This window comes from Alosa alosa, chromosome 4, assembly GCF_017589495.1.
Source record: "Alosa alosa isolate M-15738 ecotype Scorff River chromosome 4, AALO_Geno_1.1, whole genome shotgun sequence".
Taxonomy (NCBI): domain Eukaryota; kingdom Metazoa; phylum Chordata; class Actinopteri; order Clupeiformes; family Clupeidae; genus Alosa; species Alosa alosa.
In genome coordinates, this window is record NC_063192.1 from 36095412 (window position 1) to 36116859 (window position 21448).

A 21448-nucleotide genomic window follows, 5' to 3' on the forward strand; every position below is an offset into this window, starting at 1 on the left:
CATCCTATTCCCATTCCCATTCCCACATCATATTCCCACATCCTATTCCCATTCCCATCCTATTCCCATTCCCATCCCATTCCCATGAAGCATCATTATGTTGGTTTGGAACATTTGTGCTATATTTGTCTTGATAGCTGCGTCACAGGACAAGCTGACTGCAGGTGCTAGTGCTTTAGTTCATGCTGATGTGCTGCACGCCTGCAAGCTGTTGGTTTGTTAGCTCACTCGTACACACAACACTGTCATTCCTCCTCAGTGCATGTAACATTACCGAGAGGCGCCTGCACTCAGCTTCTTTTATCTGGTGTGCCTACACAGCTGATGTAAATCTCCCTCGTGCCCTTGAGTTTCCGTTCTAACCTATAATTCTGTAAAAACAACACATTTTCTTTGTGTTTCACATGTTATGCCAGCAGAGACCTTAAATATCTGAGCTCATATGCTCACAAAACCAAATATTTGAGCACATATGCTCACAAAACATGATCATATCTGAGCATGTATGCTCACAAAACATGATAATATCTGCTATCCCTGAGTGGCCATTCTCTTTTGGCATTGTTTGAAAAACGTTTTTACATGTATGCATTGATTCATCCTGTTCTACTGTAGGTATGAATGCACAGAATTATATTTATTTGATTAGTTGCGTTATCGTCACGGTCGATCTCAGGTAATTCAAAGACAAGAAAGTAGGTGTTTCTGAGTACATGGGAATGGACAGTGCAGCCGACATCAGACCGCAATCCGACTGATAACAAAACAAACAATAAGCCGAAAAGGGGAAGTGGTCAGATGCGGTCAACGAGACTCTCGGGGGATGTTTGAGCATCACTCACTGTTTGTTTTATCTCCAGCTTTTGAATATGAAGATACGTTTGGCCTATTTTGTTCTCTATAACAGTTTATGGATTCACACTAAACCGGGGGGGATGCAACCTATGCACACTGAGAATGACCAACATTCACTTACAGTAAACAAATGCTCTTACACAGATGTCAGTGAGTTTATCTGCTAAATATCCCCCATGATCCCAGTTAGATCACCACAGATGTGTATAACCCAGATCAGATGTGTATAACCCAGATGTGTATAACCCAGCATGAAGATCAGATGTGTATAACCCAGATATGTATCTGCAGAGTGAAGAGGTGAGTAGGAAGTTGTTTGCTGATAGGAAACGTCCCCTAAAATAAATGAGCTCCCTGGCCCTGGACACAGCATCTCTGCATTCTGTTGTGTTGCAGAATCTGACCAGACACTAAACACAGACACTCTGAGACACCAGGGAGGCTTGTTCTTTGCTTTAGCATCAGGAGACACTGAAAGGTATCAAGCACACAAGCGCTTATCTCAGACTAGCAGGCAGAAGCACGTCGATGGTGTGCAGATGGTTAGTGGAGGGGCTAATGAGGCCGTTAGTCATGTCCAGTGACAGAGCCCCAACCCTGGGGGAGGAGGGACATTCCCATGGGCTAAACATTTACAGTAAGCTTTTACGGTGTGGCAACCAAACAGCGAAGAGGTGTCTTTGTCCATAAATCAAAAGCTCTCATGATCATGATGAGGCTATTAAAAGCCAGCATTAGTAGAGAATGCTTAACGTATTTTCTGAGACAGCAGCATGGTCTCATCTATCTTTTATGATTGTTACTCACACTTGTTGACAAACTTTATGTACTGTAATGTGTATTAATGGAGCATTGCTATGGTGATCTTATTCTCCTCAATGAGAACCAGGTCACTGCTGTGTCCTCCGCTGCTGCATAAGTAAGTATAGTATATGCATATATGCATGTCTGTATAGTGTACGCATATATGCGTGTCTGTATAGTATACGCATATATGCGTGTCTGTATAGTATACACATATATACTATATGTAGGCTGCATGTCTGGAGGGTAAGCTACATGATAACGCTTCCTTTTAAAAGCTACTACCTATCTGTCTGTCAACATGAATATTAATATTTAATGACCAGTTGTAGCTCTTCTGTCCCTGTACGGTTGCAGTTTATCTACATGGCTCTCTGTTGGTAGTGTAGTGTAGTGTAGTGTAGAGTCTACTTAAACCCGGTGCTCAGATAGATTAGATATTCAAAAGAAGAGGTCACACAGAGACGCTAATATTATTATAGACTACTAATACTGCACTGATGTCCTGCTACTAATATTACTACTAATACTGCACTGATGTCCTGCTACTAATATTACTACTAATACTGCACTGATGTCCTGCTACATCTTGTTTTACACTCAGAAAAGTGCCTGGATTTGTGGTCCTGTTTAAATGATCCAAAACTGCAACATACTGACACAATACACAGGCCTATCCTGACTGGATCGGGTTAAGTCATAAATGAAATAAGGTTTCTATTCGTTGTTAGACCACATACTGGATTCTCTGGTCCTGGTAAAAGCAAGTATGAAAACACACTGAACATACAGAATAATAAGTATTTTTCAACAGTTTTTTTTTTCAGTAATATGTTTTATTTGCCAGCTATATTACATTCATATATATGTTTTGACTACCAAGCACACTACTGGGTCCAATGCTAGGCTACTTGTAAAGCACAAATATGTTGAAATTGTTGAGATACTAGGCTACAATCAACAATAGAGGTTCAATGTGCATTGATTTGTCTTTAGATTTAGACATATATTGACGATAGGCCTACATTTCAAAAGACAACAGCCTGTTAGATGTTTATCTATCTATCTATCTATCTATCTATCTATCTATGTTAGTCACGCATGAAAGCATAGGCTACACTATACATTATTTACAAGACAGGCTACAATGGGCTAATAATCGCTCATGAGCCGAGCGAAATTTCTGTTCATATTGAAAGTGTGTAGCCTGCACAATGGCAGGGCAGGGCAGGGGTCTGTCTGAGACAGCTGGGTGCCCTGGTGTTGGATCGCGAGGCGAAGGCGTGGTGAGAGCAGATGAATGCAGGCGTGCGCGACGCGCGAGTACGAGAGGCGAGAGACACAGCTCAGCGGCTCTCTCCTCCTGTGCGGAAACCGAAGAAAGAATAGGCGAGGGATGGACTGAATATGTTCCCAGTGTGCCGGGGACACACCTGCCTTCTTCTGGACGCCAGAAAACGACGAGCTGAATTATAAGGAAACGCCCAGTGGCAAGGTTTGTAGGCTATTCTCTACTGATATGTATAGCAAAATGCCCGATTTCTATGGTTTTCCAAATGTTTGATAGAGCAAGTAACTGCCTTATTCGTGTGTGAAAGTGGGAAGGAATCGATGTATCACTTTACGCCGGGTTTACAAGGCAAATGCCGTTTATGTTGGGCGAGCTTGTGTTCCTTTTCTCTTACAATGTTTGGTGTGTCTCCTAGGATTTCTAAACAAAGAGAATAGATACTAATATCATTCATCATCTACCGGGTAGCTGCAGTGCAATCGGAAATCGCCGGCTTGTCTTATGAATTGAACTCATTCATCGTTTTCATCAAAAATGGGTTTTAACCATGGCCGAGCTAATGTCGACTTCTTATCGGGAAATGTAGCTAAATTAACTATAGAGATCTGACCGTAGGCTACCCTAGCCAATGTCTTAGAAATATGTATTCAGTATTGACATGAGAGACGGGTAGTCACAATATAGCATGTCATGTCATGGCAGTATCTGAAATCAGGAGGATGTATGTTGCCTTTCTTTTATTTATAGGACGATGGTCTTCTTAAGGAGAGTATCGCTAAGGGCTCGATATAAAGCAGTGGGATTGAATGACATGAATGGGATTGAATTGACATGAGACAGACATGACCGTGACCTGAGGACTAAACTGCAATGGGTACAATTCCCACAGGCTGCACAACAAAGGTCGCACTTGGACAAAAGTTTCTGTAGCTAAAAACAACTTTTCTGTTCATATGCAGCCAATATGCTACTGATGAGTTTATTTACAACAGATTGCCAAACAAAACATTCATTTTTAAATTGCGTTTTTCTGGGGGATTTCTAGACATAGGTAATGTGTCATTATTGCAAAGTATGCTGTGCTGTCATATGAACTTTGGCATTTTTGACAACTAAAGGAAAAAATGTCACTCTTGAAGGCATATTGGTCACACCACATGAAAACAAACAGTGCTACTAATTTTGTATACCTGTTGTAGATATATAAATTTTAAACAAAGCCCTTAACTATGCATACAGACCTGCGTGTAGTAGCTATCAATTCCCTCTGTGTTTGTACAGGGAAGGAAGGTGTATTTGGGCTTGAAGCTTGATACAGTTTAGTTCCTCTCTATAGTCAAATTTGTAGTTACACAAATAACCACCCCACTCCCAAATGTGCTTGGAGACTACAGGGCAGAGCAGTAGCCAGAGGGTGTGAAGAGGCCAGGAACTCCCAGGGGTGATCGAGGGGTGATCGAGGGCCTCAAACCCCCCAGCTGGTTTAAAAAAAATACATTTTAGTGTCACATGTGATATATCTGGGTATGTACTTACAGTATGTTACAGATCATGACATTTGTCATGGCGTTAACTCTTCTGAGATCTAGAGAATAAGTGATATCTGAGCTCTTTGGCTGCTGGGACTGTTACACATTGAGCCCAAATCTGGCAGCATCAGGCTGTGTTGGGACCATCGTGGTTGAGTGGGATTCCGTACAGAGATGAGGGAGGCATGTTTGTGGGCTGTCGGCTCTGGCAGGTTTAATCCCAAATGTGGGTTAAACTCTTATCCTGAGCTCGTCTGGACAGTAGGCTTTTGTCCGTTTGAAGCCAGACGAGGCCACAGCTCTGCTGGCTATTTGCATTGCCTGCTTTGCCTGCTTTGCATGGCTGGAAGGGGAGGTTTATGTTCTCTGCCAGCCAAGTCACTTTTTAGACACAATGTCGTGGATCTCTCCTGCTAGTCCCACACACTGCCCAGCACTGTCCTGCCGCCCCACCACACACACACACACACACACACACACACACACACACACACACACACACACACACACACAGGCTTTTTAGACACAATGTCGTGGATCTCTCCTGCTAGTCCCACACACTGCTCCTGCGACCCAGCACTGTCCTGCCGCCCCACCATTCACTAGCCCGGTCAATCCCGTCGCCCCTAGCAACTGGGAGTGCCACCCTTCGCCTTGTTGGCTCTTGGCTTGTGACCTGGTATAAACACAAACTCTCTGAGCAACAGAATCTTTTACCACAGTAGTTTAGTGTAGTTTTTTTTTACCTCAGTAGTTTAGTGTTTTTGTGTCCAAATGCTGGGCCGCACATTCCTTCTCCTGGTCTGTGTGTAAACGCATGTCGGCCCTTTGTTGTTTGAGGAAAAGAACAGACACGTCTTGACGCCAACACTGGGGGTCAGTGCGGTAAACAGGAAGTGATGTTTTTCGTACAGGGAAGTGGAGTGACTTTGCTCTTTGAGTTGCTGCAGCTCCTGGAGGCATTTTGGCAGGAAATCCTGTCAGAAACAGTCTGTATCTAATTTGCGGCAGCTCCCCAGTGAAGACAGTGCGCATTGTTTGAATTTCAATTTGTGAGATAATTGGACATGATGATGCCATCAGTGCCATTCAGGGGAGAAAGAGGCATAAATTAGCTGATGGAATCTCCACAAGCCTACAAGGTAGTTTTCCTAGCATGTGCTTAGCGCCCGGCTACAAGGTTGTTTTCCTAGCATGTGCTTAGCGTCCGGCTACAAGCTCGTTTTCCTAGCATGTGCTTAGCGTTTGGCTACAAGCTTGTTTCATCAGCGTGTGCTTAGCGTTTGGCTACAAGCTTGTTTCATCAGCGTGTGCTTAACGTTTGGCTACAAGCTTGTTTCATCAGCGTGTGCTTAGCGTTTGGCTACAAGCTTGTTTCATCAGCGCGTGCTTAGCGTTCGGCTACAAGCTCGTTTTCCTAGCATGTGCTTAGTGCCTGGCTACAAGCTCATTTTCCTCAGGGAGTCTGACATACTCACATGATTCATTCTCAGGAATAGACTACTCCCCATGAAGAACAAAGAATACCCCCCCCCTCCTCCCATGCACACCCATCCCCGCCCCAAATCTCTTGATGTCTCTCGCGACCAAAACTCGCATCCTACAGAATCACCTTCCAAACTCGCATCCTACAGAGATTCCAAACTCGCATCCTACAGAATCACCTTCCAAAGCAAAAGAGCCGGAACAGCGTAACAACAGTAATGGCCCACTGACACACACACACACACACACACACACACACACACACACACACAAATACACACACACACACACACACACAAATATACACACACACACTCTCTCACGCACACACACACACAGATCTGTCTGGATCTCTGATGATCTGTTTCCATGGGCCCTCGATCTGAACGTACCTGTGTACAGCACGATGCCCTGCTTGCTCTGACCAGTCTAATTGCTCTCCCTGCCTCACGCACACACACACACACGCACACACACAGTCTAATTGCTCTCCCTGTCTCGGAGTCAGTAGCGTCCGGCAGGAGAAAGGTGGGCTGTTCAGTCAGTGGCCTCTCAGTCCATGTGTCTGTGCGTGCGCAGGAGAGCAGAGAGGCACGGGCATCACACACACACACACACACACACACACACACACACACACACAGGTACGGGCATCATCCTCACACACAAACACACACACGCACACAAACACACACACCCACCCAGAGGCACAAGCATTAACACACACACAGTGGCATATACATCAAACACACACACACACACACACACACACATATATACATATATATATATATATATATATATATATATATATATATATTAGGTGTAAAGATTAACCGATAATGTGTCGGTATCCATTTTTTAACTTGTAAGATAATGGCTACATCGATACGTGAAGCCCCGTATCGGAAAAAAACTGAAATGAACCGGTCGTTATATCAATTTACTTGTTATGAATCGATTCACAACCTTTTCTGCTCGCTCAGACTCTCATTTACGTTCCAAGCAGCGCGTTCATCCCACTTCCGGTTTTGAAACTATACGTGGTACGGAATTGTGGGTAATGCAGTTCGTTTTTGGTTACATTCATTGCCCAAAGTTGTCAAATGACCTCATTACCCATACATCTACTGCAACTTAAGCATGTGACAACTTGCACTCGGTTAGCTTTTGTTTTTCGAAATCCAGCGGGAAATTAAACACTTATAGCATTCCTAAACAGCAACGATAGTCTGTAGTGTAGCCTTACCTTTGATGAAGGGATTTCCTTAATGTTAAATAATAATTTGGCCCTTGCTGCTAAAACGATGCACAAATTATTAGCCAATGATTTTGTTCATATTCACTCAGACTTGTGGCATTATAGGTTTCTGCATTAGGTCTACTGTTGGAACAAAATAAGCCCAGAGAGTTCATTGATTTGTAGGCCTATTTTATTCTTTTAGGGTAGGCTAGGCTATATTAGAAAAGAGTTTCTTAAGCACTTTTATTTCGGTATTGTCTTACCTCAACAAGGCTACAGCTCCATGAAAACAATCAGATATAACTCTATAAAATCTATACAAAATTTTATGCACACAAGTATAAGTAAGTACTGTATATATACTGTACTCTTTTGATCCCGTGAGGGAAATTTGGCAACCCTCCGATTACAGGTCCGAAGTGCTAACCAGTAGGCCACGGCTGCCCCAAATATATATTATATGGCCTTTTTAAGATTACACACCCTTAAGCTACACCTCACAGAAAACACACACACACACAGAGTGGGGTGCTTTGCTCTTACTCTCACTATTCATCTGTTTTTGTTCACAGTTCAGTATTGTATACTGTGTGTGTATATATATTATATGGCCTTTTAAGATTACGCACCCTTAAGTTACACCTCACAGAAAACACACACACACACACACAAACACACACACACACAGGTTTTTAGCTTTAAACAAGGTCTTTGACTAGCCTGGAAAATCCAGACCCTGGTAATCTAGAAAGATTAAGGGTCTGGCCACGAACAATGTAATGGCCCAACTCGAGGGGCGGCAACAAGCATGCATTTAAATATCAAAACACTGCACGCAATTGGATAACACTAGACCATGTTTACTCTGAACGATTTCGGACTTCGATGCAATCGGATAACACTACGACCAATGTGTACTGTCCTCCAACGTTGCAGCACTGTCTTCATTAGTTTAGCTGGTTCCCCGGAATGTTGGGGTAAAAGTAACGTGCATCATTGCTCTTTGCCAGAGTGTCTCGCAGAGACGGTTCCATTGTGCTCTCGCGAGAACTCTGGATTTCCAGGGTAGTCATTTGACTGGAGGATATCTGTATGCTGGAGGGAGGAGGAGGAGGAGGAGAAGGAGGAGGAGGAGATGATAGGAGGAGGAGATGATAGGAGGAGGAGGAGGAGGAGAGGAGGAGGAGGAGGAGGAGGAGGAGATGATAGGAGGAGGAGGAGAGATAGGAGATGATAGGAGGAGGAGGAGATAGGAGGAGGAGGAGATGAGAGGAGGAGGAGGAGATGATAGGAGGAGGAGATGATAGGAGGAGGAGGAGGAGATGATAGGAGGAGGAGATGATAGGAGGAGGAGGAGGAGGAGGAGGAGATGATAGGAGGAGGAGGAGATGATAGGAGGAGGAGGAGGAGATAGGAGGAGGAGGAGATGAGAGGAGGAGGAGGAGATAATAGGGAGGAGGAGAGGAGGAGATGATAGGAGGAGGAGGAGATGATAGGAGGAGGATGAGGAGATAGGAGGAGGAGGAGGAGGAGATGATAGGAGGAGGAGGAGATGATAGGAGGAGGAGGAGGAGATAGAGGAGGAGGAGGAGGAGGAGGAGATGAGAGGAGGAGGAGGAGATAATAGGAGGAGGAGGAGGAGGAGGAGGATAGGAGGAGGAGATGAGGAGGAGAGGAGGAGGAGGAGGAGGAGGAGGAGATTATAGGAGGAGGAGGAGGAGGAGGAGGAGGAGGAGGAGATGATAGGAGGAGGAGGAGGAGGAGATGATAGGAGGAGGAGGAGGAGGAGGTGGAAACTGTGAGTACCCTCCACAAATCCTCCAGTGTAGCACACTTTGACTCCCTCCTCCTGAGCAGGGGCAGGGTAGGGGCAGGAGTGGTGCTCTTCTCTCCCCCACTCTCCCCTCCTGCCCCCCTCCCTTGGGGACTGCACTCCACCCCCAACCCCGCGTCCACTGCAGATCTACTGCACCTCCTCATTGTGTAACTCCGCAGCAGCACCTAGTAGTCAGAGGTGTGTGTGTGTGTGTGTGTGTGTGTCGTCCGCTCCTGCACAGCCATCCCAGATGACACGCTAGTAATCCATCAATCTATTAATCACCAGCAGCAGCCCCACTCCAGGGAAAGTCCATTTTAAAGGCATCGTATTTGTTTTAGGAGGAGTGCAGTACTGTGTGTGTGTGTCTGTGTGTGTGTATTTGCAATGTTTCCTACAATGTGTTCATCAGCGGCATGGCGCATCCTGGAATTCAAGCACCACTGCAAAAAAAGTTGGCTAATTAAAAAAAAAAAAAAAAAAAAATACGCAGTGAACTTCAGGAACAGCTGCCGTTCGTTCAGGTTTGATGTCAACACATAATAGTAGGCTAACGTTGAAGGCGCAGTCAGGGATTCCACAGGAGATCATGCTTGTTTGTGTTTATGTTTAAGTTTATTAGCAGATGCAATTTTGTTGCAAAAAACGTAGCCTACATCATGTTAACCAAGGAACCAAATTAAACCATGGCGAGGTAGCTCGCCCCTACCTTCAGTAGCCTATTCCCAGATAAATCCACGCATTGTTTAGTTTTTTGTTTGTGATACAGGCAATGCTTTCAAGCCCTGTATTGCTAAAATACCTAGGCTGTGAAACTAAGGTCTAGCTAGCCTATTGGTGGGTTTAATTGAATTTGAGTAATAGGATACGCAACCATTTACATCTGGAGATAGTTTGTAATTCCTGTAGAGCTCACCAAAATTAGAAATGATACAAGACACTTATCTCCTATAATCCAAGATAGATTTTTTTTGAGTTTTTGAGCATTTATTTTACCAAATAACATGGAAAACATAATTAATTTCATCCACATATTCTTATGCAACAGCACTGCATTGAAAAAATTCTAGGGGAAACACTGATTTGTATATGTTTTAGGAGGAGGGTGTCTGGGTGGACAGAGCAGAGCGATCTCTCGTGGTGGGAATGAAATGTGCGGTTTGGTGTGAAGAGCTGTATTTGGCTCAGATACAAGTAGAGCACAGAGGCTGTGTTGTGTTGTTCTAAAGAGCTCAGAGGCTGTGTTCCCTCATGTGTTGTGTTCTAAAGAGCACAGTGGCTGTGTTCACTCATGTTGTGTTGTGTTGTTCTAAAGAGCTCAGAGACTGTGTTCCCTCATGTGTTGTGTTGTTCTAAAGAGCACAGAGGCTGAGTTCCCTCATGTTGTGTTGTGTTGTTCTAAAGAGCTCAGAGACTGTGTTCCCTCATGTGTTGTGTTGTTCTAAAGAGCACAGAGGCTGAGTTCCCTCATGTTGTGTTGTGTTGTTCTAAAGAGCTCAGAGACTGTGTTCCCTCATGTGTTGTGTTGTTCTAAAGAGCACAGAGACTGTGTTCCCTCATGTTGTGTTGTGCTAAAGAGCACAGAGACTGTGTTCCCTCATGTTGTGTTGTTCTAAAGAGCTCAGTGGCTGTGTTCCCTCATGTTGTGTTGTGTTGTTCTAAAGAGCACAGAGACTGTGTTCCCTCATGTTGTGTTGTGCTAAAGAGCACAGAGACTGTGTTCCCTCATGTTGTGTTGTGTTGTTCTAAAGAGCACAGAGACTGTGTTACCTCATGGTGTGTTGTTCTAAAGAGCAGAGAAGTACGACCTACAACCTTTTGGCATCAGGAAGTGCTGGGTAAGGGAGAGGTTCTGGTTCTTACACGTTGCATGTGGGCGCTGACGGAATTAGGCCCTGAGAGAAACAGGATCCCCAGCCCTCAGTGGCACGATCCAGCACTCCGCCCGATCAGCCAGAGGGCAACAGGTGACCACACCATATCAGCCAGAGGGCAACAGGTGACCGCACCATATCAGCCAGAGGGCAACAGGTGACCACACCATATCAGCCAGAGGGCAACAGGTGACCGCACCATATCGCTCTGGCCGTGTGGTCCCATCTCCGAGCCGTGCGGGTGCAGTGGAAGGTGCGAGGTCACGACCAGTCCTGTTCCGCAGCTCCGAGGGGGGGGGGGGCTGCGGGCGGCAGCGGTGCTCCAGGGACTAGCTTGACCAATCCATGGCCACTCTGCTGGACAAATGGAAGAGTCTTCTCATCGCGGACACTGAGGTACACATTAGATAGATAGATAGATAGATACTTTATTGATCCCCAAGGGGAAACTCAAGGCTTCTAGACTGTTCTGTGAGCGTGGCTTCCCTGACTGAGGGTGAGCATCCTGTGGAGATTGTTTATGGTGCCGTGGAAACGGAATAGCAGGAAGGCAGTGTTGTGTCTCCTTGCACTGTTTGCTCAGTGCTTGATAACAGCTGCGATTGCCCCCTTCTTATCATGTTTATTTTGTGATGTTTCCTCTGAAGTGTGTGTGTGTGTGTGTGTGTGTGTGTGTGTGTGTGTGTGTGTGTGTGTGTGTGTGTGTGTGTGTGTGTGTGTGTGTGTGTGTGTGTGTGTGTGTGTGTGTGTGTGTGTGTGTGTGTGTGTGTGTGTGTGTGTCCGTACGTCAATTGGTCTGCGTGAGTGAAGTCACCTGGTCTGTTTCAGTAGATTTAAAGTGAAATTGGACATGGGACTGCTGTATTGATGGTTCTTATACCTGGATTGTTTTTGAATGAATGAATGAATGAATGAATAAATAGTTGAATAGACACAAGAATGAATGAAGGATTCAGGTTAAACTGCAGTATACAAAAGATGCAAGCTATTCGAGGGGAAAGAATAATATACAGTATGTGGTCACAGATCATACGCGTCATTAACTGTCAAATAAGACAAATAAATTCACAATTTGCCTGTGGAGATGGTGTTATAAACCACAATTGCATTTTCACACCTTTTCATGTGTTTGATTTGTAACGTCCTGAAACTTGAGCATGTTTACCTGAGCCACCTGAGCCATGGCTCAGCTCTCCTAGCAAACAGATTGAGTCACACGTGACTCACTCGCAACCAAATGAGACGCGACCCCCCCCCCCCCTCCCATATAGGCCTGTTGGACACACGAGCCATAAATAATGCATTGGAGCCGCAAACAGAGATAAGACAGAGCAGCGCCAGACGAGCCTGTAAGAGCGTGTGTCTGAGAAGCTCCACCTGATGCTGGACAGACCGTGCCTTCGGTAGCCTGGTGTGATTCTGCTTTCAGTGCCTGTTTACATTTATCAAACCACTTTACTTCGGCCTCTGTTAGCCTGTGCTGGGGTACTTCACTGTGAGCGCTGCCTGTTAGCCTGTGCTGAGGTACTTCCCTGTGATCTCTGCCTCTGTTAGCTTGTGCTGCCTTTTTGTGCTCAATATATTTTGAGTGGCATTAGTTACATGTTGAGAAACCTACACCATTAAAAGTTAACAGAAAGCAGACAATATAACAAAGAGAGAAAGCAGACAATATAACAAAGCATTAGAATGAACACGGGCAACAGGGACACTGAATTGACATTCATTAAGACAACGTTGTAGCGATTTTTCGAACACAATGAAGCATGTTAGCTCTTTGCTATGACCGTGTATAACATACACAGTGAGAGCCATCGTGCACCATTAATGAGATGCCGTCTGGGCACACCAATAACGGCTACTTGTCATTGTCAAGATGTCATTGTTGATCTGCGTAGTCCTTTGTTTGGCCGTGTGGCCCACTGAGATGGCTCTGAGTCTGCAGGCCTAGCAGCAGCATGGCCACTGAGATGGCTCTGCAGGCCTAGCAGCAGCATGGCCACTGAGATGGCTCTGCAGGCCTAGCAGCAGCATGGCCACTAAGATGTCATTGTTGATCTGCGTAGTCCTTTGTTTGGCCGTGTGGCCCACTGAGATGGCTCTGAGTCTGCAGGCCTAGCAGCAGCATGGCCACTGAGATGGCTCTGCAGGCCTAGCAGCAGCATGGCCACTGAGATGGCTCTGCAGGCCTAGCAGCAGCATGGCCACTGAGATGGCTCTGCAGGCCTAGCAGCAGCATGGCCACTGAGATGGCTCTGCAGGCAGCATGGCCACTGAGATGGCTCTGCAGGCCTAGCAGCAGCATAGAGGGGTTGTGAACATGCTCATGGGCACAGTTTTGACCTGTATCCTAGAGCCAGCGGAGCTGACCAAGGCCAGTTAACGGCTTGTGTTTGACTGGAGAGACGGAACAGGCAGACACTGAGTAGGCAGTGGAATGTGCCAAACAGATTGAATTGTCCATTTAAGGACGGCGTTGTGTTGCGGCTCCGCTCATCCCTCACCGCCTGCTCACCCTGGCTGGGAAGCCTGGCCGCTGCGTCACTGCAGAGTGGACCTCACTGGACCCAGTGGCCATCACTCTCACACAGAGCGGACCTCACTGGACCCATCACAGTGTTTGTGATGTGACCAAAAAAAAGGGGAATGTGTGACCGCTTCTTGCGGCGTGTCATTAGGTTTGACAAAAGAGCTCTGCTCTCTTTCTCTCTGTCTTGCTCTCACACACACACACACACACACACACACACACAAAGCTCCCTGCTTCTCTGATCATCTCCTTGTCCACTGTCTTTTTTTTTTTAAGTCACCACATGCCGCAGAGCGGCTAGCTTCGTCCCTCCAGCAGACAGACCATTTCTTGGTTCTCCTTTTTGTTCTTTTTTTAGTCATAAAAAGGGTTGGACTGTCTGGTTGACCGGTCAGTTTCAGTGTCATGTTGTCTTGGTTCCAGAAGGGCAAACCGGTCAGTTTCAGTGTCATGTTGTCTTGGTTCCAGAGGGTTCCAGAAGGCAAAGCCCATTTGCTTCCTGCGCTGGTACCCAGATGTGAGCCCTCTGGCAGAGGAGCCGTGTGTGAGCCCTCTGGCAGAGGAGCCGCGTGTGAGCCGCGTGTGAGCCGCGTGTGAGCCGCGTGTGAGCCGCGTGTGAGCCGCGTGTGAGCCGCGTGTGAGCCGCGTGTGAGCCCTCTGGCAGAGGAGCCGCGTGTAAGGGCTCATGATTCCACTGATTAGAAACCCAGAATTCAAGTGGAGTTGGTTCCCCATCGAGCCGTTAGCTTCACTTCACATTCTCAATTCACCCACATTTGCATGCTTTTTGTATACTGTTTTGACTGCTTGAACTGCCTCATTAATTCAGTGGACATATTATGCTTTCAGGATAATGCCTTATAATTGGTTTAAGAGAATGAATGACAACTGTAGGGTGACTATTGATATCTGGGCCAGATTCCTCGCCTCTAATGTGATCTTATTGAGCCCCTGATCAATAGCCTTGCAGTGTGTCTGTCGTTAGTGGAACACTTTGGAGAGGAGAGGGGAAGGGATGAGATTCAGGAGAGGAGTCCGGCCTGGCCAGTCAGGATATGATGAGATTCAGGCACCACTCATATCTCTGTGGTGGACGGGCCAGTGGGACTCAGTGTGGACTCATATCTTTTTCGTGGGCGGGCCAGTGGGACTCATATCTTTGCGGTGGACGGGCCAGTGGGACTCATATCTTTGCGGTGGACGGGCCAGTGGGACTCATATCTCTGTGGTGGACGGGCCAGTGGGACTCATATCTCTGTGGTGGACGGGCCAGTGGGACTCATATCTCTGTGGTGGACGGGCCAGTGGGACTCATATCTCTGTGGTGGACGGGCCAGTGGGACTCATATCTCTGCGGTGGACGGGCCAGTGGGACTCATATCTCTGCGGTGGACGGGCCAGTGGGACTCATATCTCTGCGGTGGACGGGCCAGTGGGACTCATATCTCTGTGGTGGACGGGCCAGTGGGGTGGACGGGCCAGTGGGACTCATATCTCTGTGGTGGACGGGCCAGTGGGACTCATATCTCTGTGGTGGACGGGCCAGTGGGACTCATATCTCTGTGGTGGACGGGCCAGTGGGACTCATATCTCTGCGGTGGACGGGCCAGTGGGACTCATATCTCTGCGGTGGACGGGCCAGTGGGACTCATATATCTCTGCGGTGGGCGGGCCAGTGGGACTCATATCTCTCTGGGGTGGGCGGGCCAGTGGGACTCATATCTCTGTGGTGGGCCGGGCCAGTGGGACTCATATCTCTCTGCGGTGGGCGGGCCAGTGGGACTCATATCTCTGTGGTGGGCGGGCCCAGTGGGACTCACAGGCCCCAGTGGGACTCCGGGCTCTGTGGTGGACAGGCCAGGGCCCAGTGGGACTCATATCTCTGTGGTGGGCGGGCCAGTGGGACTCATATCTCTGTGGTGGGCCGGGCCAGTGGGACTCATATCTCTGTGGTGGGCCGGGCCAGTGGGACTCATATCTCTGTGGTGGACGGGCCAGTGGGACTCATATCTCTGCGGTGGACGGGCCAGTGGGACTCATATCTCTGCGGTGCGGCTGGGAGACTTGTTTTGCCTTCGCTCCCCCAGAAGCAGCCGCACTCGTCCTCCTCTTGCCCCAATATCTAGTGGTGGGACTGGTTGTTAAGCAGCTTAAAAGTCCTCAAGGGTGGATGTGTTGGGCATCTTAACTCTACAGTGAAAGCCCTCAAGAGAAACATCAGAAAAAGGAAAATATTATGTATGTGGATATTGAGACTCTCTCTCAATATATTTTCTGTATTTTTATTAAAGATCAATCAACTATGCTGTAAGCATTCTATTACTATGAGGCACTGAAATATTTCGCCATCTAGTGGTGGAAAGATAACTGGGCGTTCTTCTGCAGTGAAGCTGGGATTGGGAACACTTAATCAAACCCTGAACCAAATTCCTGACCCAGAGGAGTGATGAGCATGAGATTCATCACAGCACACAGCCCCCTCATCACACTTGCCACTGTGGGGGGCAGAGAGTATTGTAATATCGTGCGTGTGTGTGCGTGCGTGTGCGTGTCTACTAGTCCACTGGCACCCCAAGGCCCAGGAGAGCTTGCTCCATATTCCACTGGCCTGCTGTGATGCTGACGCTGATTATGCTGGTCTGCTGATGATGCTGGGGCTGATGATGCTGACGCTGGTGATGCTGACGCTGGTGATGCTGACGCTGGTGGTGCTGGTGATGCTGACGCTGGTAATGCTGGTGATGCTGACGCTGGTGATGCTGACGCTGATGCTGGTGCTGGTGATGCTGATGCTGGTGATGCTGGTGATGCTGACGCTGGTAATGCTGGTGATGCTGACGCTGGTGATGCTGACGCTGATGCTGGTGCTGGTGATGCTGACGCTGGTGATGCTGGTGATGCTGACGCTGGTGATGCTGACGCTGGTGATGCTGGTGCTGGTCTGCTCCACGCTGCACTGGCCTGCTGCTGGTGATGCTGGTGCTGGTCTGCTCCATGCTGCACTGGCCTGCTGCTGGTGATGCTGGTGCTGGTCTACTCCACGCTGCACTGGCCTGCTGCTGGTGATGCTGACGCTGGTGATGCTGACGCTGGTGATGCTGGTCTGCTCCACGCTGCACTGGCCTGCTGCTGGTGATGCTGGTGCTGGTCTACTCCACGCTGCACTGGCCTGCTGCTGGTGATGCTGACGCTGGTGATGCTGACGCTGGTGATGCTGGTCTGCTCCACGCTGCACTGGCCTGCTGCTTGTGATGCTGATTTGAGCGGACGCACGTTTCTCCACCACGTCCACCTGTGGTCCGGCTGGCCTTTTCCGGTCGTTCCATTAAAGTGTGTATGACAGCAGGCAGAAGAGACAGGCAGTCCAGTGGAATACTAAAGCCGTGTGTGAGGGTGGTCGAATACGATGACCTCAGCAGCAGCGGGCAGCCAGTGGCCTGGTAGCATGTAAGCAGCGCTTAGCACGCTAGTAACTTTCCATCTCCCTGAAAATGAGTAAAGCAAATAGACTTCCTGTTGGCCATGAATGATTCACAGGGTGCGTTTTAAGTCACACTGATTCCTTTTTTCCACTTTGATCTCCCGAATTAGCCAACATTATTTTAATTGTAAGGCCCAAGAGTGTGTGTGTGTGTGTGTGTGTGTGTGTGTGTGTGTGTGTGTGTGTGTGTGTGTGTGTGTGTGTGTGTGTGTGTGTGTGTGTGTGTGTGTGTATGTTTGATTGGAGTTCTTAATAATCAGTGCAAGCGTTTGAGATGAGAGAGAGATTGGAGTTCTAATCAATGAGAGAGAGAGAGAGAGAGAGAGAGAGAGAGAGAGAGAGAGAGAGAGAGAGAGAGAGCTCTCGATGAAAGGATAAATCAGTTTGGCTGCTCCCCAGGGACATGGGCTGACATCACTAGATGTGAGCGACGTGACGGGCTAACGCGATGAGTACAGCGCTCCGGCCGCTAGCATGGAAGCAGCCAGCAGGACAGGTGTGGCGCCATTGGTCAGTTGGTGTGGCGCTCTCATGCCATTGGTCAGTTGGTGTGGCGCTCCCATGCCATTGGCCAGTTGGTGTGAGCGAGAGCTGCCGTTTGATAGGGCAGCATTCAGCCTTCACTTGAGCCTTGAAATACGTCCAGCTTTTACGGTCACTGATATTGTGTTTACAGCTGACATAACTTTGTAGATTTACTGTTTCTTACTTTGAAGGACAATTTAGAAGGACAAGTTCTCCTTCCTCACTTTGTACTCATCCACTGGGGGAATAGGTGAAGAATGTGAACTTGAGGGACCAGACACAAATGTGGACTTTTAATACTTGTTTTTTTTTATGTTTCTTTTCAACTGAAACACTCAAGGGTTTCTGAAAAAAGTAGCATTTTTAGAAGAGCAAGGAATGTGCAAAACACTTTTAGAAGACCAAGGAATGTGCAAAACACTTGAGACCTTGAAGCAGCAGTAGGAGGTGTGATAATCCTGCTTCTCTCTGAGTGAGTGTGAGTGTGAGTGTGTGTGTGTGTGTGTGTGTGTGTGTGTGTGTGATAATCCTGCTTCTCTGTGTGTCGTGTCCTTTTTAGTTATGCGAACACACAATGCAATATTGTTTCCAGATGAGGCCTGCAAACCTCTCTTCCTTTTGGAAACATTGTTTGTGTGTGTGTGTGTGTGTGTGTGTGTGTGTGTGTGTGTGTGTGTGTGTGTGTGTGTGTGGCTGCAGCAGCTCTTCTGGTCTTAATGACAGCATAGCTCTGCGGCGCACCAAACAGCACAGCTGTAATTTCAGCATACTTTTCCATCTGCTCACGGCAGCATGGTTAGAAAGCGCCTGCTCGTTTCCTCAGCATTTGCTCCTCTGGAATGCTAAGTAAATAGAAGTATAAATGTTAACTCTATTTGCAGTAGCTCTCATGAACAGGCAAACTGGTGTGATGATATAGGACCCACTAATGACCAGTTTAGACTGGATTTGGGACATTTTGGGGAGAGCCTTTAATAAATGGCCTGACGTCTGTGATCATATTTCTGAGTTCATCTCCATATCAAGCCTTTAGCTCTGACATGCTGCAGATACTAAAGCTCTGCTTGCATATACCTGCTATCAGAAGGCCTTAGGAGAGCAAGGGGCGTGTGTGTGTGTGTGTGTGTGTGTGTGTGTGTGTGTGTGTGTGAGAACAAGAAGAATTGAGCACTTGTGCTGTTGGAGTGGCAACATGGTGCAAACATGAGACCGATGGACACGTGGACCGAGCAGAGAGAGATTCTGAGTTCCTGCTTTTCCATGTGTGTGTGTGACCAGTATGAGTGATCTAGAAGTAAATGTGTGTGCATGCATGGATAGGTCCAACTGTGTGTGCACATTTTTCTGTATATGTGAGAATGTGCATGTGTGTGTGTTGACCGCGCCGCACGCGCCGCATCTGCTGCCGCACACACACACACAGAGTGGACTTGTGGCTGGCAGACTGTGCTGGACTGGGCTGAGCCTTGGAGAGCCAGACCCTGCCCTCCTCTCCTCTGCGCTGCGCTGTGTGTCCTGGGGCCCGGCTCACATGCGGGGGGGGGTGCGCTCCACTCTGCACTCAGGGCTACGGCTCAGGCGGAACACTGGGCGTCTGTGTGAGTGCGCGACTCTGTCGGTCAGTCCAGCAGCTCTCTGGTAGCCAGCGGCCTGATCTCTGTGGAGAGTGGCGGGGGTGGTCACCTATGTGTCAGTTCTTGCTGGAGCTGAAGAGGGGAGGGTTTTTTTCTGTTGTTGTTCCTGAAATCTGGAGATTAGTGAAAGGGTGCTGCCCGCCGCCTGCGCTGAAAGAACAGCCTGTCTAGGAGCTGACCCAGACGGGCCGGAGCTGAGAGGAGCGGACCGGAGTGGCTGGTGTGGTGTGGTGCGGTGTGGCGCCGTGCGGAGTGTTACGTAAGGCTTGTGTACCAGGCGTTGGCGTCGCGGCCATGGCCCGCAGCTTAATGGGCAGTGTGGAAAAGCTGCTTGCCCAGAGCGGCCGGCTGCTGTGGGACATCGCACTGTGGCTGCTACGGAGCTGCTCCTGGAGGAGGATGAGCTCGTGTCAGCAGTGCCTACACACCTGCTTCTACCTGGGCGAGCTCTATCAGGTACCGTCTGCCTCATGCCTCAAATGATGAAGTGTGGGAGGTGCTTGAGAGATGTGTTGTTATTTTCTGGTTAGTGGCATGTCAGCATAGATGTTGAATTAATGTGGTCTAGATGTGGAGGTAATTACTGTAGAATTAGAAACTCAAAAACATGACATGCATTGGTGCTTTAATGTGGTCTAGATGTGGAGGTAAGTACTGCATTGGTGCTTTAATGTGGTCTAGATGTGGAGGTAAGTACTGCATTGGTGCTTTAATGTGGTCTCGATGTGGAGGTAAGTACTGCATTGGTGCTTTATTTTATTGGAATGAAAGAGCCTCACGGAGTTTAACCGGACGCCGATGTTAGCGCATTTTGAGTTGAGTACAAGGACATCTTGAATTATTTAAGATCTTTTTGTCGTCTTGAAACGACACAGAATGGAGAGACTTGCACAACAAGGCCAAGAACACAGTCCCAGAGCATGTTACTATAGCGATAAATCCTTGCTCGATAAAGCCAGGCCATTAACAGCTTCAGTAATTATTTTGTGAAAAGGATTATGGGCAACATACATGTTGTGTTCTTATTGGGGCTTCAGCTGTTGGATGTCTGAGTGATTTTGTTTTTAAAGCAGACGAGGATTGTGTTAAGACTGGACACACTGGAGTCCAGCTGCTGTACTGGTCTGTTGTTATTATCCGCATGCTGTTCACTTGATTTGAATAATCTGACTTGGATTCGGTTCTTGCAGCAAGTAGGAATGAAACTGTTAAAGTTTGTCCTGCCTTATTGGGTGGAGAACAGACATTTGAGTCTTTGTTGTAGACCTGTATCAGTATCCTGTATGACCACTATATATTATACTCTGACCAGTATCCTTTATGACCACTATATATGATACGCTGACCAGTATCCTTTATGACCACTATATATCATAGGCTGAACAGTGTCTGTTGTTCTCCACACCAATTGTAAAACATCTGGTCAGAAACGAAGGAAGCAGCAGCTTCGTGCCACGCTGGACCTCGTAAGCCGTGTGTCACCCTTGTGGTTGCATGGCTTGCCTGCTGTCTGCGTGCGTCTTGTGAACAGATGTTCTTTTTTATTCACATTTTTGTTGTTTATGGTTTCCCACTCGAGTGACCACAAGTTATTTTCAGCGGCGCCAAGTTCGGCTGAGTGGTGGTAGAGTAGCGGTCCAGAGGTCATCTGGAGACGCTGTGAAGGCCGACACGAAGTGGTCCAGAATCCTCTAGTGGTCTTCAGTTTGAAATAAACGATCTGCACGTTCAAGGAAATACACGGAATAACAGGACATGTTTGTAGTCATGTGTAACCTTGGTAACAGGACATGTTTGTAGTCATGTGTAACCTTGGTAATAGGACATGTTTGTAGTCATGTGTAACCTTGGATTAAATGCACTGACCACCTGAAAGTTTTTTTTTGTTTTCTAGTGTCTTCATTGCCTAAAATAGAAGTTTTGGAAGACACTATATAGAAGAGCAGACTACAGAAGAGCAGACTATAGTAGACACTATATAAAAGAGCAGCAACTTGTGTAAAATCTGTCCATGCTGCTTAGTCTAGGAGATGAAGCTTCTTCGCTCTGTTTCAGCAATGTCTCTTCACCCTGTAATGGGCATCTTATCACATGAATTAGCATAACCGTTTCCTGCAGGTCATTAGCATTTCCCCCCATGTAGCAATTTGTTTCAACCCCACAAAAGGCTTGTTAGGCCACTTTCATTTATCCATCAGCCATGAAATATTTTTTGGTTTGTACAGTTGGCTGTGTGTGTGTGTGTGTGTGTGTGTGTGTGTGTGTGTGTGTGTGTGTGTGTGTGTGTGTGTGTGTGTGTGTGTGTGTGTGTGTGTGTGTGTGTTAACTGTGTCAGTGGTGTGGAGGTGATGGTGGCATTGGCCGTGTGTGTGTGTTAACTG

At 47.4% G+C, this 21448-nt stretch overlaps 1 protein-coding gene across 2 annotated transcripts in view; it reads left to right on the forward strand.

Moving 5' to 3' along the window:
• Positions 1-2902: 2902 nt before the first annotated feature.
• frmd4bb (FERM domain containing 4Bb) overlaps positions 2903-21448 on the forward strand; it is a 71919-nt gene continuing 53373 nt past the window's right edge. The window contains exon 1 of one of the 2 annotated variants that reach the window (XM_048241742.1): positions 2903-3154. Coding sequence is in view for 1 of the 2 variants with exons in the window: in XM_048241741.1 (XP_048097698.1) it covers positions 19362-19523 (162 nt within the window). In the remaining variant the exon portion in view is untranslated. Of the gene's footprint in view, positions 3155-19145; positions 19524-21448 lie in introns of those variants that run through there. The other variant, XM_048241741.1, reaches the window with a different exon arrangement.